Source organism: Tachyglossus aculeatus, chromosome 12 (genome assembly GCF_015852505.1).
Source record: "Tachyglossus aculeatus isolate mTacAcu1 chromosome 12, mTacAcu1.pri, whole genome shotgun sequence".
Classification (NCBI taxonomy): Eukaryota; Metazoa; Chordata; class Mammalia; order Monotremata; family Tachyglossidae; genus Tachyglossus; species Tachyglossus aculeatus.
The window spans coordinates 12,728,207-12,753,101 of record NC_052077.1 but is presented as its reverse complement, the minus strand read 5'-3'; the positions used below and the strand labels follow the sequence as shown (position 1 = coordinate 12,753,101).

General features: G+C 43.1%; 1 protein-coding gene across 2 annotated transcripts in view; it reads right to left on the bottom strand.

Moving 5' to 3' along the window:
• GRID2 (glutamate ionotropic receptor delta type subunit 2) overlaps positions 1-24,895 on the bottom strand; it is a 924,709-nt gene that overhangs the window by 737,291 nt on the left and 162,523 nt on the right. For both annotated transcript variants that reach the window (XM_038755327.1, XM_038755326.1), the window contains exon 2: positions 397-552. In XM_038755327.1, coding sequence (XP_038611255.1) covers positions 397-552 — 156 coding nt within the window. The remainder of the gene's footprint in view (positions 1-396; positions 553-24,895) is intronic.

Below are 24,895 nucleotides of genomic sequence, written 5' to 3'. Positions count from 1 at the left end.
AAGAATCCCAGGAAAAATCTCTCCCTGAGGTGGGGTCTACGAGAGGAATCCCGAAACAACACCGACAGTGCAGAAAACTCCATCATCTCCATGCACAATGGGGAGTGAGAACAAATGAAATAGGATATCACAACCTTAAATAAACTACCAATCAAGGGATGCAAGCCCTACTTTGGGTATCTCCAGTTCCTTCCAGTCAACATTTCTCACAGCCTGCCATTCCAAGAGCAGCTTCTGGGGTGGGATGAAGTAACCCTAGCCTCTTAGAAAGAGCAACAAGCAATTTGTGACATTTTTTTAAGGGGAAAATCCTTCCCAAGGAGACCATCAGAAATGAGCATTCACAGCCAGGTTTGGAATAGAAGATAAATTTTTTAAAAATCACAGTGACTTTACCTTCTTGAACTGCCTGGAAGGGGTTGTTGCCATCTACAAATGTCACCGAAAACGTGATTTTCTCCGTCTGTAAGATCTCCTCATTCTGGTTGAGGTCAGCAACTGCCACCCGAAACACCTCATCATCCTTCTTGGCGGATTCATCAAAAATTGCTCCTGGAAGAAAAGGTTGCTGCTATTAAACAGGATAAAGATTTCCACCATGCCCTTTGGAAAGACACTAGTGAGGCTGGCATATCTGGGCACTCTCCACTTCTACTCCAGGATATTCTCTGTGACTTAGCTCACCTCCTCCAGGAGGCCTTCCCAGATTGAGCCCCCTTCTTCCTTTCCCTCCCCTCCCCCCCGCCTTACCTCCTTCCCTTCCCCACAGCACCTGTATATATGTATATACGTATTTATTACTCTATTTTACTTGTACATATCTATTCTATTTATTTTGTTAATATGCTTTGTTTTGTTCTCTGTCTCCCCCTTCTAGACTGCGAGCCCACTGTTGGGTAGGGACCATCTCTATATGTTGCCAACTTGTACTTCCCAAGCATTTAGTACAGTGCTCTGCACACAGTAAGCGCTCAATAAATATGATTGATTGATTGATTCACAGCCAGCTGCCAGCAAAGAGACAATGGGCATTGTGAAAGCTCATGAGCTGAAAGGGATAGACAGTCAACTGCCTTAAGACAAAGATGGCACCAGGAAAAGAATCACAGCTTAAGAAATATGGGACTCTCTCTAGGGCCAAGGAAACTGTAACAATACTTCATAACCTCACCAAAGACTTTTTCCGATACATTGCTTCTATGCAATAATAAACACAAGGGAAATACTCTACTATCAATAGAGAAGAAAGCAGCGTGGCCTAGTGCCTGGGAATCAGAGGGCCTGGGTTCTAATTCTGAATCTGCCCCTTGTCTGCTGGGTGACTTTAGATAATTCACTTAACTTCTCTGTGCCTCAGTTCCTTCCCTTGCAAAATGGGGGTTCAATACCTGTTCTCCCTCCTACTTAGACTGTGAGCCCCATCTGGGACCTGGTTATCTTGCATGTCCCCCAGTGCTTAGTATAGCGCTTGGCACATAGTCATATATGTTGAGTGCTTACTGTGTGCAGAGCACTGTACTAAGCACTTGGGAGAGTATCCTATAAGTATAAACAGACACATTCCCTGCCCACAGTGAGCTTACAGTCTTAAATAAATAAATGTTTTGTTTTGTTGTCTGAATCCCCCTTCTAGACTGTGAGCCTGTTGTTGGGTAGGGACCGTCTCTGTATGTTGCCGACTTATACTTCCTAAGCGCTTAGTACAGTGCTCTGCATACAGTAAGCGCTCAATAAATACAATTGCATGAATGAATAAATACCACAATACCAGTAGTCATGCACCTACCAGTCCTCACTGCAGGCTTTTTGAGGGCAGGAATCATTCATTCAATCATATTTATTGAGCACTTACTGTATGCAGAGCCCTGTACTAAGCACATGGGAAGTACAAGTCAGCAACATATAGAATCATGTCCATATTGCACTCTTCCAGGCACTTTCTACAGTGCTCTGCACAATAATAATAATAACTATTATTATTAAGCGCTTACTGTGTACAAAGCACTGCTCTAAGCGCTGAAAGTAAGTACTCAATAAATACCACTGATCGATTGATTGTGCCCAGCCCCTTTTTTCTATCCAGGAAAGGGACAGGAGCAATCAGAGTCCTGGCGAGCAATGATGTGCTGTCACTGACAATGCTTAACAATGGGAATAGCAGTCATGGCCACTGCCTACAGGTATACCACGCAAGTGAAGAAGGGAATGATGTACATCGCTAGAACAAGTCACACATCTCTGGAAGCTAGCCACACAGCAGCAGAAACTAAAGTTCCTTTTAAGTTGGATCAGACCATGGCTGTTTATCACAGAACCAGGAAATTTTTCTTGTGTGAAGGAATATTTATAAAACATGCCTTTAATGATGCTCTTTTAGACTGTGAGCCCACTGTTGGGTAGGGACTGTCTCTCTATGTTGCCAACTTGTACTTCCCAAGCGCTTAGTACAGTGCTCTGCACACAGTAAGCGCTCAATAAATACGACATTGATTGAGCACCTCCTAAGTGCAAAGCATTTTACTGAGCGACTGCAACCAGGAAATGTTCAGCTTGTGAAGTGACAACGATTAAATACTTAGCTAACCGTAATCATCATCACAAATAACATGGCTGAGAACTCTTGAAAAGCAAGGCTCTGTACTGAGCACCTACTGTGATCTGTGTGAGAAGCAGCGTGGATAAAGTGGAAAGAGCCCGGGCTTGGGAGTCAGAGGTCGTGGGTCCTAATCCTGGCTCCATCACTTGTCAGCTGTGTGACTTTGGGCAAGTCACTTAACCTCTCTGGGCCTCAGTTCCCTCATCTGTAAAATGGGGATGAAGACTGTTAGCCCCACATGGGACAACCTGATGACCTTGTATCTACCCTAGTGCTTAGCAAATACTACCATTATTATCATCTGAACACTGGACTAAACATGTATTGTGGGGAGAGCACTACTGAACACCTACTGTGATTCAGACACTGTACTAAACTTCTATTGCAGGCAGTGCACTGCCCTAAGCATCTATTATGATCAAAACACTGAACTAAGTACCTACTGTGTGGACACCACTGTGATGAGCGTATTGAGCATCCCATGTGAAGAATGCTGTACTGGGCATCTACCATGCACACAACTATGCTAGGGGCTTGCTATAGTTAAAGTACTGTATTGTGAGTTTGAGAATGTAAAATAGAGAAGTAGCATGACATAATGAATAGACCATGGAAATAAAAAAGATCTAGGTTATAATTCTGGCCCTGCCACGGGTCCACTGTGTGGCCTCAGGCAAGTCACTTCACTTCCCTATGCCTCAGTTACCTCTTTTGTAAAATGGGGATTAAAACTATGAACCCCCTGTGGGATGTGGACTGTGTTCAACCGGATTAACTTGTATGCGCCCCAGTGCTTAGTAAAGTGCCTGGCACATAGAAAGCGCTTAACAAATACCATTAAAAAAAAAAAAGACACAACAGAACATGGCTCAGTGGAAAGAGCACGGGCTTTGGAGTCAGAGGTCACGGGTTCAAATCCCAGCTCTGCCAATTGTCAGCTGTGTGACTTTGGGCAAGTCACTTCACTTCTCTGTGCCTGTTACCTCATCTGTAAAGGGGGGATTAAGACTGGGAGCACCCCATGGGACAACCTGATCACCTTGTAACCTCCCCAGCACTTAGAACAGCGCTTTGCCCATAGAAAGCGCTTAATAAATGCCATTATAATAAAAATGGCCCTGAATCTTAAGGAGGTAACAACCCAATTGAGGGGCTAATCATTTCATTATGTCAAAGGATATAATAATTGTACTCTTACACATCCTTGTAGAACTATTCTTCTCTTCACTCTGACTTCGTTGTAATGAGGTCAAACAGCATATAGCCTGCAAGTACTTGTAATAAACTGCACGAAAGTATTTTCCTCTGATGAGGCAGCACACTCAAACTCAAGTTAAGTAACTAAACTTGGCTTAAAAGATAACAGAAAAGCAGGAACATGATAGCAATTTGTCAATCCCAGTCCCTCTAGGCAGAAGGCAATTCAGAGCAGGATTAAGCCAGTGCTGGAAGGGAACACACAGAAGGAGTAATTCACCTCATTTCAAAACGGCATTATCGAGGAAAGAGAAATTCGGGCCAACAATTCAAAGCCCAGCTATTTATTTACTTTTTCCCCTCAGCTGCAAAATTCTCTCCTTCAAGCTGGCTTTGTGCCAGAAGAGCGCACGGAGTATTGTGGATTAAAGTTTCAGCAATTTGCCAGGAGCGGTGTGTTTCCATCACGAATCTCAGCAAGGCCCCCTCTTCCGGGAGTCACAGCATTAACGGTGGATTTTGCCTTCTCCATGTTAAGCCAAACATCCAAGAGAGTTTTCTAAATTTGGAAACAGGCAAATCTGAGCCACAGATTTCTTCATTCTATTGTCTTTGAATGGGTCTCTTCTAGGGTTGTTGGCACACCATTTAACACTTGTACAGGAGGAATCCTGCCATTCCCTTCGCCACCAGCCTGACCTCATCACATTCAACCATTTTGATTAGGGCCATTACTGGTGGCGAGAAACACGTTCATTCGCTATACATTTTTCAACGGCATTTCATTTCATCATTATCAGATTCCACACTGCTGTAAGAGGACATTACGGGCAGCTAAGTCTTGAGCGAACTCAAATAAATGATCATGGAGGAAACGTTATGTACAAAAAAGATGAAAAGAATGAAGTCACATTATAATAATGATAATAATAGTGGATCGTTAGTGCTCAATATGTGCCAAACTCTGTGGTAGATACCATAAAATCGGATCAGATAAAGGCCTTGTCCACCATGAGGTTCACAGCCTAAGTGGGAGGGAGAACATATATTTAATTCCCTCAGCGCTTAGAACAGTGCTTCAGCGCTTAGAGCAGTACTTTGCACATAGTAAGTGCATAACACTTCTAGACTGTGAGCCCACTGTTGGGTAGGGACTGTCTCTATATGTTGCCAACTTGTACTTCCCAAGCGCTTAGTACAGTGCTCTGCACACAGTAAGCGCTCAATAAATACGATTGAATGAATAACAAATGTCATTATTATTATTATTTTACAAATATAGAAAGAGAGGCAGAGAAGTTAAGTGACTTGCCTAAGGTTATGCTGAGGACAAGTGGAAGAGCCCGGGAACCAGGTCTACAGATTCCCTTTCCACAAGGCCACACTGCTTTACATCTGAGTAATTATTCATATCCACTGTGAAGGGTTGTCCTTTTGTGTTTCAATCTGAAGCTATTATTTTACGAACGTGTGGGAGTTACCTACTTGACGAACGCTGTGTTAAGGAAAATTTGCTTTATATTGAGTGTGTCTTTATCCACAGCTGTTTCTTCTGACATAACATCATGTTTTATTCAGATAGCTATATGCTGTGGGGGGAGCGTTTCCATACTTGCAGTGCCCTATCTAAAATGTATAATGGAAACACACAATTTAGATGAACTAATGAACCGTGGGTGGGTGCCGGGGAAGGCCAAGGGGCAGCCGTTGCCCCCTCCCCTCCCTCTTTGCCCCTCACTCCCCATCTCGCTTCCCTCCCACCATTCCCGGGTGGGCATGTCCATCCCCATCCCCCCCAGCCTTACCTCCTTCCCCTCCCCACAGCACCTGTATATAATAATAATGATAATAATAATAATGACATTTATTAAGTGCTTACTATGTGCAAAGCACTGTTCTAAGCGTCGGGGAGGTTACAAGGTGATCAGGTTGTCCCATGTGGGGCTCCCAGGCTTCATCCCCATTTTACAGATGAGGTCACTGAGGCCCAGAGAAGTGAAGTGACTTGCCCAAAGTCACCCAGCTGACAATTGGCAGAGCTGGGATTTGAACCCATGACCTCTGACTCCAAAGCCCGGGCTCTTTTCCACTGAGCCATGCTCCTTCTCACTGAGCCACGCTGCTTCTGTATATGTGTATATATATATGCATATACATATATATATACACATACATATATATATACACATATATATGTTTGTATGTATTTATTACTCTATTTTATTTGTACATATTTATGCTATTTATTTTATTTTGTTAATATGTTTTGTTTTGTTCTGTCTTCCCCTTCTAGACTGTGAGCCCACTGTTGGGTAGGGACTGTCTCTATATGTTGCCAACTTGTACTTCCCAAGCGCTTAGTACAGTGCTCTGCACACAGTAAGCGCTCAATAAATACCATTGAATGAGTGAATGAATATTTATTTTATTTTGTTAATATGTTTTGTTTTGTTGTCTGTCTCCCCCTTCTAGACTGTGAGCCCACTGTTGGGTAGGGACCATCTCTAGATGTTGCCAAATTGTACTTCCCAAGTGCTTAGTACAGTGCTTTGCACACAGTAGGTGCTCAATAAATACGATTGAATGAGTGAATGAATACAAATGCCTAGAGAAACTCCGGTAGTTTGTGTGACACTTGGGGAGGAACATTAACTCTTTCAGATCATTAGGGGATTGTTTAGTACATTGCAAAATTAAGTGCAAAGCTGTCCTTCAGGGTTTGAAAATGACACTATAGATAAGATTCTTCTCTGTGAGTGTAGCTGATAAAAATCTGATGTACGACTAACAATTATCTCTGCAACAAGAGCTCTTGAAGACTGCTATTCAATCAATTGTTTTTATTGAGTGCTTACTGTGCGTAGAGCTTGTACTAAGCGCTTGGGAGAGTATAATGTAACAATCTAACAAACACATTTCCTGCCCACAATGAGCATCGCATTATGTAGCTCCTTAAAGTTTTTGCTCCAAGACGGCCAACTCATTTCTGATTGCAGATCACTAGACTTATGCTCCATACACTGTCCATACTATATTCATTCATTCAATCGTATTTATTGAGCACTTACTGTATGCAGAGCACTGTACTAAGCGCTTGGGAAGTACAACTTGGCAACATATAGAGACGGTCCCGTACCAAAGGAGGTTTTGCTTCACTGGGTCCTTCAAAATCTTTCACTGGATACCCTGTTTTTGTTTTCGTATTTTAGTGTACAAGCAGTGTGCCATAATGGATAGAGCACGGGCCTCAGAGTCAGAAGGACCTACGCTCTATTCCCGGCTCCTCCACTTGTCTGCCGAGTGACCTTGAGCAAGTCATTTTTCATTTACCTCATCTGGAAAATGGGGACTTCCCAAGCGCTTAGTACAGTGCTCTGCACACAGTAAGCGCTCAACAAATACCACCGAATGAATGAATGAATGTGGGGCAGAGACTGAGTCCAACCTGATGAACTTGTATCCATCCCAGTGCTTAGGACAGTGCTTGGCCTATAGTAAGTGCTTAACAAGTACTATTATTATAATTATAATTATTAATTGTTTGGGTATGCTGTTGTCATTCATAGCCTCAGAAGTCTTAATCAGTAAAATTATGGTTTGAAGTAAGTCACTACACCAAGAGATAAAAAGGTAAATGGATAGAAAACACAACAGTGCAGATAAGGACGATCTTCACACAGATAAAAGATATGGAAGGAATTGTCAAAACTATATCTGTTTCAACCAGACACCCTCCATACAGCAAATTTCACTGTCAACAGAGCCAATGTGTAGCTCAAAGTATTCCAATACGTGTAATAATAGAACAGTGCTCTGTACACAATAAGTGCTCAATAAATACGATTGAACGAATTAATTGTAGTAATAGTACATTTAAGGCTCTTACTGTATGCTGAGCACTGTACTAAGAGCTGAGAAAGAATTCACAGGTGGGAATTAGATAATGAGGATAATGGGGAGGCCCAAAAGAGGCTCCCAATCAAAGAATATAAGGCAACAGACAGTGAAAAATGAAACAACATAACACTAAAAACAGCATTAAACAAAAGGTCAAAAAACCCAAAATAAAAACAGGAACAGTGGGGTACTGTGACTAAAGAGCAGAATTTCAGGCCCACACACATATATATTATCATTATTGTTACTATGATGATGACTACAGTATTTGTAATAACAAACTCACTGCCTGAGCATTAATTCAGATGCTAGAATGCCGCCATTGGAGGTCCTACTCTCCATATTACAGTACCAAAGGTCAAAAAAACAAAATAAAAACAGGAACAGTGGGGTACTGAGGCTAAAGGAGCAGAATTTCAGGCCCTCATATTCACATATTGTCATTAATATTACTATAATGATCATGATGATTACAGTACTTGTAATAACACACAGTCTGAGCATCAATTCAGATGCTAGAATGCAGCCACTGAAAGTGCTACTCTCTGTATTACAGTAGCAGAGGGGCTGTGACTATCGACATCACCTCTGTCCTCCCCTTGCATCAAATAGCATCCTGTGCCTGGGTCTTCTGGAGGATTTTTTTGTCCACAGCTTTGCAAAACCAAGCCACAACATTTCCCTCAATTGCTGCTCATGGGTTTGCCATGCTACGCCTACTGATGCCCCAATTGCCGCTCCCATGGCTGCTGCTTCTTCCTTTTGGGGGGTCACGAGTGACCAGAGTCACCTCATAGGCGTCAAACAATTCCCAATCGTGTTGCTTTCCTTCAGGATGGGAGAGGCACAGAAAAACCCATTTAGCAATTTCAGCCTCAGCAATTTTTAGAAGAGATGTAGATTAGCAAATGTGTGGTTAAATGGAACAACACATCAAGCAAACGGAAGCAGCAAGTGTGAATTTAATGGGTGCCCCCCCTTAGATTGTGGTTTAAGAAAACAGCCAGGCAGGTTCAGGGAAATAACATATTGTTTATTCTAAAGTTTATTCCTTTAGGTAAGGTAAGGGTGCGATTGGATAATTCTATGTGCAATCTTACGTTGCAAAGTATCCCCTCTATTTCTATCTCTCTCTCACGCACACATCTCAACATAGCTGCAATTTATGTAAATTCCCCTAACACCCCATTTCTGAAGGACAGGTCTGCCCAGCAGCAAGTTTTAAGGAACTGTGGATGTTGACATATACTTTGCATTAGGCAGGCTCAGCATGACCTCCTAGTTCACTTTATTCAGTAAGCTGCCTGATTCATCCCCACTACACATTCAGAGGACAATCCCATCCCCATCTCCCCTGCCTCTCAACAAAAAACACTCGAGGCACAAAATGACCTTCTATGAGTTTTATGCCATTGAAGGATATCACATTACCTGAGTTCCTTGCACACTCCTGTATATTCTCTCGGGTGGACAGGGAATGAGGCTGTTAAATTGCTGTTTTGTACTCTTCCAAGTGCTTAGTCCAGTGCTCTGCACACAGTAAGAGCTCAGTAAAGACTGATTGAGACAAGTCCACAAGACATCCCTTTTCCATCTTTCACATTCTCTTCCAGTCCTCAACAAACTCCACCTGATATATACTCTTTTGTGAGTTTAGGATCTGGCTTTGTGGACTTTCATTGGCTTCATCCCTCCCCACAATCCTCCCGTGGACTGATTACTCTGTAACGAAGATATGTTATTGCTTTCTTTAAATTCAATTTTAAGGACTTTTTTATAAAGTTTAGTGAACTTAAAATGTGGAAAGACATAAGACTAAGGGGAAGGAGCCTCTCCCCTTCCCTGCAGTCTGAAAGGCTTCCTGAAGGAATTGAGATTTGAGGAGGGCCTAGATGTGTTCTGAAGGCATTTCCATCATTTTCTTATTTCATCTCCTCACATTCATTCAATCATATTTATTGAGCGCTCACTGAGTGCAGAGTTGCTGACTTGTACTTCCCAAGCACTTAGTACAGTGCTCTGCACACAATAAGCACTCAATAAATATGATTGAATGAATGAATGAATACTAAGCGCTTGGAAAGTACAATTCAGCAATAGAGACAAACCCTGCCGACAGCAGGCTACTCTAATTTCAATATTCACAGGGAGATTCATAACAGTTGAATTAAATCAGAATATGGCCATTTTATTTTCCATTTTCTAAAGATACAAAGCAGGGTGGTGTCTCAGCTAATGGTGAGCTCTTTTAAACTACACCAGCAAAGGGGAAAATCCTAGATTATAAGGACTTGGGGCCTAGGACTAGGAAGTCAAATTGTTTATATGCTAGTCTCTGAGAATAATCCCCCTCTCCCAGGTATCCCTTGTTGGAATGAAATTGCTATTAAGCCACTTAACATAAAGAGAAGCTTATGTGCAGGCCCCTGATAGTTATTATACAGATACGGAAAATGTCCATTCTCCATAGCTAAACTGTGGTTCCTATGTGTGTGAGTGCACACCGTCTTCATTATGAATGTTTCAACCAGAGCAACTAGCCTCCACACTGGATAACCTACCCATGAGTCTACTTTCCTAGCATAGATGGTAGAAATAAGTAGATAGAATCACAAGAAAAAAAAAAAGGCTCAGCCTGCTACACTCCAAGCTTAATCTAAGCAGGTTTGTGTGTTCCCAAAGAGGATGTGGTACAACAGATGAAACCTATTTATCCTAAAGCAATGAAAGATTACACTTCCAAAACTGAAAAGCATGAGTCTGAACATTGGCTCAGGTTGCTTTTACAGGGCATAGGTCTTGCCTAGAAACTTTAGCTGGATGAGTTCAGGAGGTTAAGGAAAGAGCATAGCACTGGTCCCAGATTTCAGCTCACCTAAGGGCCTGGGAGGACTAACAGATGGGAAGAGATGCTCTGAATTCTCGGGGTAGTAGATGCTATTTTTCTCCCATAGAGTTTTCCTTTTATTTTAAAGAGGCACCGGGGCACACTCAATAGCTGCACCGTGAACTCACGGGTGAGCAGGGATCTCAATCCACCTGGCTTCCCTATTCCTGCCACTTTTTAATGTTAAGTTGCTATGTGTCAAGCATCATTCTAAGCTTTGGGGTCCACACAAGCTCATTAGGTTAGACAGTCCCTGTCCCTCACAAAACTCAGTCTAAACAAGGGGGAGAACAGGTATTTCATCCCCATTTTACAGTTGTGAAAATTGAGGCACAGAGCAGTTAAGTGACTTGCCTGAGGTCACACAGTGGGCAAGTGATGGGGCTCATAGCACATGCATACAAAATGCCAATAGTCATGCAAAGGTGTCAGACCTAATTTGAGAAGCAAGCACCCTCTTTGTTTCTCGTCTTGTATGTGGTCAAGTTGCCTCTGACCCATAGCGACTTCACAGACACATCTCCCCCAGAACACACCACTCTCATCTGCAATCATTCTGGTAGTGTATCCATAGAGTATTCTTGGTAAAAATACCTAAGTGGCTGACTATTCCTTCTTCCAGGCAGTAAACTTGAGTGTCCACTCTCGACTCTCTCCCATGTTGCTGTTGCTCAGCACAGGTGAGTTTTGACTGGTAGCAGATTGACTTCCACTAGCTAGCCACTGTCCAATCTAGGAATGGAATGGGTGTCCCTCTGCTTGCCTCTACCTCCATAGCCGAGACTGGTAGACTATTGGAAACACTCCAGGTGCAATCCTGAGGGGGTCTTTGATTCTATTCTAACTCATACTGCTAGCAATTCTTCCAAAAATCAAATGCTTCACAATCCTTACACCTCTGGTAGAATTTGGGCAGAAAAAGGAATATTCTTGCCCACTCTTCTTCAATTTTGTCCTTTGGGAAAAATGACTTGGTAACGTTCTCAAATCTGCAAAGCCTGGGGGTTCCCAGACACCAGGGAAACTGTTGAATTTGGTTGTTCTACTTTGTCAGTAACAGTCAGCTACTGCTTACATAGCAGATTCTTCCACAGTGTTAAAGCATTTCACATGGCTTAATCCTGCCCATGACATGTAGACCCTCGTTTTTATGGTATTTGTTAACTGTTTACATATGACAGGCCCTGTACTACTGCAGTAGATATAAGAGTTGGACACAGGCCCCATCCCACATGGGGCTCAGAATCTTCTCTCCCCACATGGCTGGGTCATAGAAAACGTTGGGCATCATTTGAACTAAGAGAAATATGAAAAATCCAATAGTCACTATGGGGGATAAGACAACATTTTGGGTAAACACTTACAAGAGATTGAAATTTTCAACTCATGTAGGTAATTGTTTGTACTTTTATGCCTAAATTCTCACAGTTAATTGCCCATTAGGGGATCTAACGGCTTCTGAAATGCAATGCAATCCTTCACCTAATGGAGGTTTCTCAGAGAAAATGAAAGTAGACAGGCAAAACCGGGCTGGAAAAACATCCATGCATTTGTTGTCAAGACAACAGGAATGCAAGAAAATAGAATCTGAATATTTGTGTAAAAGACCGTTGGATTTCTATAGAGAGAATGGGACATGCAGTCATTCACAGCAACCTTTGAACCACACAGAAAATAGTTTTCCCTTTCATTCTTTCCCAAGCTCCACCTCTATGAGATATGATGAAAACTAAAGAAAGAAAAAAGGATTGCAGGAGAAATTTCAGAGAGCAAAGGAAACAGGTCTACTTGCAATCCCAAAACTACCAAAGGGAGAATGATATATATGAACAGAGAATAGAAAATGAAACAGATACTCTGAACTTGGCAGGGAATATGTCTACCAACTCCTTTGTGTTGTGCTTTCTCAAGTGCTTACTACAGTGCTTTGCACCCAATAAGCACTCAATAAATGCCATTAATTGATGAACTGATTGAAGTTAGGGTTTTCAACCTGGAAGGCCTGTGTGGATAAGGGATGGAAACAAGTCAAGCATTCAAAAGGGGGTTTCTTCACCAAGTTTCCAAAGTGGCCATTCTTCTCCATAGCTAAGATCAATCAATCACACTGATTGAGCACTTACTGTGTGGAGAGCACTGAACTAAGTACTTGGGAGAGTATAACACAACCATATAACAAACACATTCCATGCCCAGAAATGAGTTGTGGAAATAGCACAGGCCTGGGTACCTGGATTTTAATCCCAGGTTTGTTAGTTCCTTGTTGTGTGACCTTGGGCAAGTCACTTAATTTCTCTGTGCCTCAGTTTCCTCCTCTGTAAAACAGGGTCTACCCACTTGCTTGTAGCCACCCCAGTGCTTAATTACAGTGCCTGGCACATAGTAAGCACTTTACAAATACCATTATTATTATTATTATACTTGTTCTCCCTTCTACTAAGACTGTGAGCCCTGTGTGGACAGGGACTGTGTTCAACATGATTAACAAATGCTACAATTAATTGATTAAATCAATTAAGATCCTCTGTCAGCCATCGGGGGGTTAGACCTTGTGTACTTTACTGAGGTTCCACAAAGGATAATCGTCATTTTGAACAGACCCGTTTATCTGACAAAGTCCATCAAGATAAGCAGACAAGTTCCTGCAGTATCTGTTCACCTCATCTACTTTCTACGTGGTTTCAACTATGGTAGTCACTGGCCTAATGAAAGGGGATGGGGACAGAGAAGAGGAAGCATGACTTTTATCCCTCCCAGAGTGACCTCTCTCTCCCTCTCCATCTTCAACTCCTCCTGTAGCTTCCCTTTCCACATCGCTGGGCCCTCAGTGAGCAGGACCCTTCCCAAGGAGCCAGGACAGAGCCACTTTAGTCTTCCCTCTCTGTCTGGGGCGGTGGGCACAACCTCCCCCAAACACAGGCACCAAGGAGCTGGGAAGCAGGATTGCGAGGCCAGGAGGAGATAAGTGTGGCAGGGAAACTGGATTAGGGATGAGAAAGGATACAGATTTTGATTTTTGAAAAATTCTCTCTCCCTCTTTATCCCACTATGATTTCACTGCTTCAGAAGACTGACAGAGCTTCCAGTCAATCAGAGCCTGTTCTAAGTGTTGGGGTAAATACAACATGATCAGGTTAGGCACCGTCCCTGTCCCACATGGGGTTCCCAGTCTTAACCTCCATTTTACAGATGAGGTTAACAGGCACAGAGAAGGTAAATGACTTCCCCAAGGTCACAGCAGACACATGGCAAAGCCAGGATTAGAACCCAAATCTTCTGACTCCCAGACTGGTGCTCTTTCCATTAGGCCATGGCTGCTTCTCTGAAGGAACAAATCAAAGAATGCAGTTTACGAGGACGATCAGATACGGGTAATCTAGGATGGCCCAATCAAACACACCTTAGGCAATGAACTCCTGTCTTTTGTGCCCTTTACTGAAATATAGTAGCAGTCCCTATTGGCCTGGAAGAGATCATTCTCCTCCCCAAATTCCTGGTTACCACAGGGTATAAGCTCCTGTTGATTTTCCAAAATTATCTCTATTTGCCTCAGTGTTTTCCCAAATGTAATTACAATATTTAATGCCCTGAAGTAGTGGGTAGTAAATAAGGATACCATGATAGAATCAGATAATGGATGTGAAGTGCTTGGGGGAAAAAAAGAACAGCTCTCCCCACTCAAGGAGCTAGGTATTATTGAATCAGCACAATTTTCATGGGAACATAATTTTTTTCTTACATCATTTAGACTACTATTTTGCTATTAACAGGTATGATCACTATCTCACACATCACTTCTGAAAATGAAAAAACTTAGGCTGAGTGGTTGTACTTCCCAAGCACTTAGTACAGTGCTCTGCACACAGTGAGAGCTCAATAAATGTAATTGAATGAATGAATGAATGATAAAGGGGGCAAAATCTAGGGGTTCTTGAGGTGATCTGATATTTTGCCAAACATAATCATTGAACTTCTCATTCTTTAAAGTTTCTTCCTGCTGTTGGATTGGGAATTCAATTAGTATGGTGTGAGGCCCATTGGTTTTCATTCATCAAAAATGTTCTTAGCTTTTCCTACTCTCAGGGGAGTATTTTAAATCTTACGGCATGAGAGCCCAAATTATCAGCAGGTTTGAGAGATCCTTCGATGAGTTGTCCATCCTAGTCATTGCAGAAAAACCTAAGGATGGAGTGGGAAAAGTTAGAGGGATTGAATGAAGTATCCCTTAACCATAAAGATGATATCCAGGACAACAATCACTACATGGTTCCTCCCAGCAGAGGAACAAAGTGGCCTAGTGGAAAATGCATGGGCCTGAGAATAAGAGGACCCAGGTTCTAATCCTGATTCCACCACTTGTCTGCTGTGTGGCCTTCTGCAAGTCACTTAGCATGTCTAAACTTCAGTTCCCTCAACTGTAAAATGGGGATTAAGACTGTGGGCCTAAGCGCTTAATAAATGCCATTATTATTATTATTATTATTATGTGGGACTTGGACTCTGTCTAATATGTCTTGTATATAATGCAGTGCTTAGTACAGTGCCTGGCACATAGAAAGTGTTTAACAAATACCATTAAAAAAACAAAAACTAAACTTATCTGTGCCTCAGTTACCTCATCTATGAAATAAGGATTAAGACTGTGAACCCCATGTGGGATTGGGACTGTGTCCACCAATCTTGCATCTACCCCAGGGCGGCTTAGTGGAAAGAGCATGGGCTTGGGAGTCTGAGATCAGGAGTTCCAATCCCGGCACTGCCACTTGTCCACTGGGCAAGACACTTAATTTCTCTGTGTTTCAGTTACCTCATCTGTAAAATGGGGATTAAGACTGTGAGCTCTACGTGGGACAACCTGATAACTTTGTATCTACCCCAGCACTTAGAACAGTGCTTGGCACATAGTAAATGCTTAACAAATACCATCATTTTTATTATTATTACAGTGCCTGACACACAGTGAACACTTAAATAACATTTTAAAAAAAAGTATCCTGGGACCCCTCTCAGAAACAGTCCTATGTTGATTAAACCACTTAGTCCACATGGTGCTATAATTTTAGAACAGAGGTGGTCAAACTATGACTCACTAGCCACATGGGGTTCTTCTTCCCTTGTTGTGCAGCTTCAAACAGTGGTATTTATGGACCACTTACTGTGTGCAGAGCCCTGTACTAAGCAGTAGGTAAAATACAACGGACTCTGTAGGCATGATCACTGTCCACCAGGAGCTTAGAGTTTACTGTGGGAAGCGGACATTAAACAAGATGAGGATTAGGGGAAATAGTAGACTATAATAATATTTACATTAAGTATTGTGGGACTGCGTGTAAGGAGTACACAGTCACGTTCATAGTCGACGCAGAGGGGAGAGTGGATAGGGGAAAGAAAGGGCATAGTCTGGGAAGGCCTCTTGGAGGAGATGGGATTTTAGGAGGGTTTCCAAGGACAGGAGAGAGGGGAGAGCTTGCAATGTAAAGGTGTCAAATTTTCTTATTTCAACTACAGCATCCCTTCAACTTATAAAGCAGAGCTCAGGTCAAATCCTCATAGAATTTTACTTTCAAAATATCCGTTATTTCAAGTCTCAGCTCCACATGATCTACAGTGCAGGCACATTCTGTTAGCTAATGTAGCTGACTAAATACAAGATCTATATGCATGAACACTTTGATTGAAACTCAGTTTTTATGGTCAGACTAAATGTTTCCTGCCAATTGTGCACTACTCTTCTAGAAAATGTTTATTTCATTGCCTATGTCAAAAGATAGAGCTGAATCCATTTAAGTGTACTTACATTTCTTGCTAGTAAATTGATCCTTTACTTAAAGCAGCCTTAAAAACCTGTTGGATCTGGGCACAGGACCTCATTTTCCCCTCTGTCAGAGTTTTCTCCCAGCTTTTATGGAAACGGGAAATTAGAATCTTCCTTTTCTTTCAGAAAATGGTTTTAACGTCACTGAATTTCCACACTGCCTCTCCCTGCTTGTTCAAGCAACCCAGGACTCTACCGAGGGCAGAATCATGATTCTCAGTTTGCTCTTGCTTTTAGAAGAGGTGCCCATGAGCTAGGCTTTTGACAATCTTTTCTTCTAATTAGATGATGAAAATTGTGTTCAAATTGATCTTCATTCCTGATGAAGGTAAAAAGAGTTGAGTCCATATACAAGCCCCTCCACTGTTACACCTCAAGTTTTATCCTGCCCTCTTCTGCCTCCATTGTGAATGCTCTCCCAGAGGAAAAAAACCTCACACCCTGGTGTCCAAATGGGGGTTGAAAGAATAACACACAAAAGGGCATATGCAAGTCATTTACATGTGTGTGCCGTGATACCTTTTAAAGTGTTTGTTTTGTATCAAGCATTCTTCTAAGTGCTGGGGTAGATACAAATGAATCCGGCCCGATACAGTCATTGTCCCACATGGGGCTTACAGTCTTGTAGGAGGGGAAACAGGTACTGAATCCCCATTTTGCAGTTGAGGAAAATGAGGCACAGAGAACTTAAGCAACTTGCATGAGCAGACGTGGTAGAGCTGGGACTAGAACCCAGGTCCTGTGGCTTCCAGCCCCATGTTCTTCCCACTAGACTACTCTGTTTCCTAACATTTTTCCCCACAAAGGATTCGCCAGTAATGTTCTAACAAAGGGAAGTGCAACTTCTCTTATATTCTGCACCAGTGTGAAGTGCATAGAGAGCTTCTTGCAAAACAGGATTCCTCAACACAAAAACTCATTTTCCTCTGCGCAACCCTCAGTGAAATCTGGACTTACGATTCATTGCGATTCACCCACACCTCTCCTGCCACTACAAGCCCATTTAGAAGGAGGATGCTGTCACTTTTAATGTCCCTGACATCTTCAGGGCCTCAGGGAAGAAAATGAATTGCCAGCAGCTTAAAGAACAGATAAGCTGATTCCTGAATGCAGAGAAGAATAGAACTCTAATCTTCAAAATCATCACTTTGTGTTTGAATATGTAATCACAATGAATACTGTAGGCATCCTGCTATTCTGGTTATTTGGGTGTTTGAGGCATCCACACTTAAAAGGTCAGTTCTGACGATAAGAACAAGTTGAAATTCCTAGAAGATTGTTGGACTAACTGGAGCTCTCTATTCAGGGATCACCTCAAGAGTCTGTCATTCTTTAACCGGCAGAAACTTCCCCACAGCATTTCATTTAGGGATAGACCACTGAAAGGCCTGCCATCGGAATTGCATCCCTGCTGGTGCAGATTGGTGTAGGAGGGTCTCGGTCACTGACACGGTTCCACATCAGAGTCACCTCTGCAGTGGCAACTTTGGGTAGGTTCGTTTTTGTTCTGTCTTTCCCACCGCTCCTTCCTTCCTTCCCGCTGATCCCTGGGGAAGCAACTATCCCCAGTGTAGAGAGGTCCAGCCTCAGAAGCAATAGCGGCAGGTAGGAGTGCATTCTTCTTGCTACCAGCTGGGAATTCCAGCCAGTGGAACTGGCAGTGGCAACTCAATCAATCAATCAGTGGCATTTACTGGGTGCTTACTCTGTGCACAGCATTGTACAGATGAGGTAACTGAGGCCCAGAGAAGTGAAATGACTTGCCCAAGGTCACACAGCACATAAGTGGAGGAGCTGGGATTAGAACCCATGACCTTCTGACTCTATCCAGGCCCATGATCTATCCACTATGCCACGCCGGGGCTCACATTCTCTGGCCTGGAATACCCTCCCTCCACACATTTGCCAAGCTAGCTCTCTTCCTCCCTTCAAAGCCCTACTGAGAGCTCACATCCTCCAGGAGGCCTTCAAACACTGAGCCCCCTTTTTCCTCTCTTCCTCCCCATCCTCCAGCCCTACCTCCTTCCCCTCTCCACAGCACCTGTATATTTGTTTGCACAGATTTATCATTCTATTTATTTTACTTGTACATATTTACTATTCTATTTATTTTGTTAATGATATGCATTTAGCTTTAATTCTATTTGTTCTGAAGACTTGACACCTGTCTACATGTTTTGTTTTGTTGTCTGTCTCCCCCTTCTAGACTGTGAGCCCGTTGTTGGGTAGGGATGGTCTCTATATGTTGCCAAGTTGTACTTCCCAAGCGCTTAATACAGTGCTCTAGACACAGTAAGTGCTCAATAAATACGATTGAATGAATGAACGAACAGGTATTGATTCCCCATTTTACCAGTGAGGAAACTAAGGGACAGAGAAGTAAAGTGCCTTGCCTAATATCACACAGCAGGCAAATGGCAGGGCCAACATTAGAACCCAGGTCTTCTGACTTTCATTAGGCCATGCTGCTTCCCACCATGTCTCTCCCATCTGTGTTTCTGCTGGTTCCATCTATATGGATGCTAGAATGTGACCCCTTTCCTCCTTAAACCCAGTCCCTAATTAAAGCTGTTACTTCTTTACCACTCAAACCTCACCGAAATAGTGGTAATGACATTGATCAAGCACTTACTATGTATAGTGCACTGTATTAAGCACTGGGAAAGAATATATATATGTAAAACTAAGACCTGGACCCTATCTTTTCAATGGCTCATAATCTGTGAAATGAATCAAAAGTTTAGGATTGTGGCCAGAGCCTTGAAAAGTGAGATTCAGCCTCTTCCCCACTCGTTGCGGGCAGGGAATGTGTCTATCACCTCTGTTACCCTGTACTGTCCCAAGAAAAGTGGTCTGCACACAGTAAGCCCTCGATAAGTAAAATGGATTGAATGATTCTCCAACTGACAAGGCCAGGCTGCCTTTAAAATCACCAGTGAATTTGGTGTTTTTAGAAATGTAACCACTAGTCTTTTCCTTCTTTTCAACATTCCCTTCATCCATTTTAGTATTTACCTTAACTGCAGAGCCATTTGCGGAATGTTTGTAATGCTACTGGTGAATTGAGGGTCACAGCCATATCAATGTAAAATGGTAATATGCCATCCCTCTGGGAGAGCTAAAGAAGTTCTAAACAAATGATCTCATTTACATTCCCGCCCTTACTGGGAAGCTCAATTTCACGTTTAAGGCTGTAATTGACTAGTTCTAAGACAAAAATGTTTGCCTAGCTGAATAAATGGGTCAGGGGACTGTAGCTATTGCTACTGGCACAAACTCATTCATTCAATCATATTTATTGAGCATTTACTGTGTGCAGAGTACCGTACTAAGCGCTTGGGAAGTACAAGTTGGCAACATATAGAGACGGACCCTACCCAACTCTGGGGCTCACAGTCTAGAAGGGGGAGACAAACAAAACATGCAGACGTGTCAAAATTGTCAGAACAAATAGAAGAGAAGCAGCGTGGCTCAGTGGAAAGAGCACGGGCTTTGGAGTCAGAGGTCATGGGTTCAAACCCTGGCTCCGCCAATTGTCAGCTGTGTGACTTTGGGCAAGTCACTTCACTTCTCTGTGCCTCAGTTACCTCATCTGTAAAATGGGGATGAAGACTGTGAGCCCCTCATGGGACAACCTGATCACCTTGTAACCTCCCCAGCGCTTAGAACAGTGCTTTGCACAGAGTACACACTTAATAAATGCCATCATTATTATAATTATAGTGATATGCACATTATTAACAAAATAGAATAGTAAATATGTACAAGTAAAATAGAGTAATAAATCTGTACATATATATACAGATGCTGTGGGGAAGGGAAGGAGGTAGGGCGGGGGGATGGGGAGGAGGAGAGGAAAAAGGGATCTCAGTCTGGGAAGGCCTCCTGGAGGAGGTGAGCTCTCAGTAGGGCTTTGAAGGGAGGAAGAGAGCCAGCTTGGCGGATGTGCGGAGGGAGGGCATTCCAGGCCGGGGGGGGACGTGGGCCGGGGGTCGACGGCGGGACAGGCGAGGAACGAGGCACAGTGAGGAGGTTAGTGGCAGAGGAGCGGAGGGTGCGGGCTGGGCTGGAGAAGGAGAGAAGGGACGTGATGTAAGAGGGGGCGAGGGGATGGAGAGCCCTGAAGCCAAGAGTGAGGAGTTTTAGTTTGATTCATAACTCAAGAGTGGAAGCACATCAGATGGGTGATCAAAACCTCCCTTTAAAACCCTACTGAGAGCTCAACTCCTCCAGGAGGCCTTCCCAGATTGATCCCCCTCCTTCCTCTCCCCCTCCTCCCACTCCCCATCCCCCTCGCCTTACCTCCTTCCCCTCCCCACAGCACCTGTATATATGTATATATGTTTATACTTATTTATTACTCTATTTGTACATATTTATTCTATTTATTTTATTTTGTTAATATGTTTTGTTTTTGTTGTCTGTCTTCCCCTTCTAGACCGTGAGCCCACTGTTGGGTAGGGACTGTCTCTATATGTTGGCAACTTGCACTTCCCAAGCACTTAGTACAGTGCTCTGCACACAGTAAGCGCTCAATAAATACAATTGAATGAATGAAATTTCTTCGGGTGACCATTAGGGCGCAAAGAGTAACACCTGCAACATGCCCAGAATACTAAAAAATTATAAAGCCAGACAGAAGAAATAGAGGGGATTAACACGGACAGAGAAGCTGGGGACAAAGGCATAGGAGGGAATAAACTGTGGTGCGCGGAGAAGGGGAGGGACAAGGGATCTTCACAGTAATAATAATGCTATTTGTTAAGCGCTTACGATGTGCCAGGCACTGTACTAAGCGCTGGGGTGGATACAAGCTAATTAGGTTGGACACAGTCCTGTCCCACATGGGGCTCACAGTCTCCATCCCCATTTTACAGATGAAGGAACTGAGGCTCAGGAAAGCGAAGTGATTTGCCCAATGTCACACAGCAGACAAGTGGTGGATCCAGGATTGGAACCCATGACCTTCTTACTCCTAGGCCTATGGTCTATCCACTACACCATGCTATACTTAATTACTTGTAGTGCTCAGCTGTTATGTCAGCACAGGAAAATACGTTAGGCTTAAACCTATGGGAAAATGTATAATAATTCAGAACACATCCACATTTGGGGGCAACATATTAATAATAATTATTATTATAACTGTGGCATTTGTTAAGCGCTTACTATGTGCCAAGCACTGTTCTAAGTGCTGGGGGAGATACAAGGTGATCAAGTTGTCCCACGTGGGACTCCCAGTCTTCATCCCCATTTTCCAGATGAGGTCACTGAGGCCCGGATAAGTGAAATGACTTGCCCAAGGGCACCCAGCTGACAAGTGGCAGTGCTGGGATTAGAACCCACGACCTGTGACCCCCAAGACCACAAAACACACATCTGGAGTATGGCTGTAGTGGAGTGTGGAAGCTCAAATGTTCAGCAGAATAACAGGTGGTTTTGAATGTATCGTAAGTGGTGAGGTTGACCAGAATGCTGAAACAGTAACCTGGGGAGGAGCAAATTTGATCGGGGAAAACTTCCTGAAGGAGGTTGGATTTCAGAAGGACTCTGAAGATGGAGAGAGGTGTGGTCTGGAGGATTTGAAGGGAGTTCCAGATGGGTGGAAGGGCAAAAGAAAGGAGTTAGAGGGGAGAGTGGTCACCTTGATCAGATTAGTTTGCTTTTGAGGGATGAACATCATGCATCCTGGGGTTGAGTGGGATAAGAGAGTGGATATAAGAGAAGAGACCCTCTAGACTATAAGCACATTGTGGGCAGAGAAGATATCCATGAATTGTTATATTGTTCTCTCCCTAGCACTTAGTACAGAGTTCTGCCCACAGTAAGCGCTCCATAAATATGATTGACTATGATTGACCAGATGGGTGCCTTAAAGCCAATAGTCAGGACTTTTTGCTTCAGAGACAAATTAGTAACTGTTGAAAGGTTTTTGAAGAGAGGAGAGATATGTGATTGATATTTAGAAAATGATTTGGGCAACTGAGTCAAATAAGGGCCAGAGAAGGGAGAGACTGGAAGTGGAGAGACAATTGAGGAAGCTGATTCAGTAGCCTAGTCGTAATCATCATCATCAATTGTATTTATTGAGCGCTTACTGTGTGCAGAGCACTGTACTAAGCGCTTGGGAAGTACAAATTGGCAACATATAAAGACAGTCCCTACGCAACAGTGGGCTCACTGTCTAAAAGGGGGAGACAAAACCAAACATACTAACAAAATAAAATATGGCAAGTACCCGGACTGGTGCGGTGGTCAGAGAGAAAGGGGCAAGTCAGGGAAATGTTGCGGAGGGGAAAAAGTGACAGAATTTATGACATTTTGAATAAGAGAGTTGAAAGAGAGTGAGGAGGATAATAGCATGACTGCAGGTTTCTGAGACAGGGAGGAAAGTGGTACTGTCAATACTGATGACAGTTAGGTGGAGGAGTTGATTTGGAATAGAAGATCAAGGGTCCAGAACAGGGGTGATTAGCTTCAAGGTATCAAAATGAAGAGTTCATTTTTAGACACATTAAGTTTAAGGTGCTGTAGAGACATCCATGTGGAGATGAGGGATGATAATAATAACAATAATAATAATAATAATAATAATAATGATGATGGCATTTATTAAGCACTTACTATGTGCAAAGCACTGTTCTAAGCGCTGGGGAGGTTACAAGGTGATCAGATTGTCCCACGGGGGGCTCACAGTTTTAATCCCCATTTTACAGATGAGGGAACTGAGGCACAGAGAAGTTAAGTGACTTGCCCAAAGTCACACAGCTGACAATTGGCAGAGTCAGGATTTGAACCCATGACCTCTGACTCCAAAGTCCGGGCTCTCTCCACTGATGAAATTCCAGAGGAGGTTAAGAGATCAGGGCTAGCAAGGCAAAGTTGGGAGTTAGCCACAGATGTAGTAGTTGACAAAACAGCAGTGGAGAAGATTCCCAGTGCAGTGAGTGTAAAGTGAGAAAAGAAAGGGACCTTGAGGGGCACCTAGATAGGTGGGAAATGAGCTAGTGAAAGAGACTAGAGAGGAGTGGCCAGAAAGGTAAAAGGAGGAAAGAATCATGGCAAGTTAAAATGAAGTTACATAGCATTTCCAGGAAAGAAGAATGGTCAGTTGTGTCAAAGACAGTGGAGTTGTCAAAGAGGATTAGGATTGAGTAAAATTGAGTAGACTTGACAAGGAGGAGGCCAATGGAAAATTTGAAGAGTGCCACCTCGGCTGCAGGGGGAGAGGGACAGATTGAAGTGGGTCAAGAAAGGAGTTGAAGGGGATGAAATAGAGGCAGTAGATGAATATAATACTAATAATTATTATTATTATGGTACTTGTTAAGCACTTGCTGGGTGCCAAGCACTGTTCTATGCGCTGGGGTAGAAACAAGTTGATCTGGTTGGACACAGTCCCTGTCCCACATGGGTCTCACACTCTTAATCCCTCTTTTACAGGTGAGGTAACTGAGGTATAGAGAAATGAAGTGATTTGCCCAAGGTCACACAGCAGACAAGTGTCAGAGCTGGGAATGGAACCCAGATCCTTCAGGCCTGTGCTCTATCCACTAAGCTATGCAGTTTCTATGACCATGAAGAAGTTTGGATGGGAATGGAAGTAGAGAGATGGGTCAATAGATGGAGGGTGAAGTGGGGCTCAGAGCATGCCTTTTCAGCATATAGAATTATGAAGACCGAGGTGAAAGATCCAGGGAGTGACTGATTATAATTACAAATGTACGGAAGAAATTAGTTTGTTTTCAGCTTGGACATAAAGGCCAAAGGAAGGTAGAGATCTTCAGCTTGGGTCACCCTCCAGGTGAATCACTAACAGACATTAACATTTGCAAGGCATCAGGCACTGCCCCTCATTTTTAATTGTAGTATTTGTTAAGCACTTTCTATGTGCTAGTATTGTACTAAGTAGTGGGGTCGATACAAGCTAATTCGGAAAGCCACAGTTCATGTCTTCATGGCTCATTGGAAAAAACCCAAGCTTTGGAGTCAGAGGTCATGGGTTCAAATCCTGCCTCCGCCACTTGTCAGCTGTGTGACTTCGGGCAAGTCACTTAACTTCTCTGCACCTCAATTGCCTCATCTGTACAATGGGGATTAAGACTGTGAGCCCCCTGTGGGACAACCTGATTACCTTGTAACCTCCCCAGCGTTTAGAACAGTGCTTTGCACATAGTAAGCGCTTAACAAATACCATCATGATTATTATTATTATGTTCCACGTGGGGCTCAGTCAATCTCCATTTTACAGATGAGGGAACTGAGGCTCAGAGAAGTTAAGTGACTGGCCAAAGGTCACCTAACAGACAAGTCGTGGAGCTGGGATTTGAACCAGTTTCTCTGACTCTCACTATCTCCTTAGGTCACTTCTCTTGGCTCTGAATGGAAAACCCAGCAAGTCAGGATAGTGATCGCCCCATTGGCTTCTGCAGGATGTCTTTGGGTTGGGTGGTTCCTATTAGGGTTTAGGTTGGGACACTGGGCTCCTTCACTGAGCTGGAGA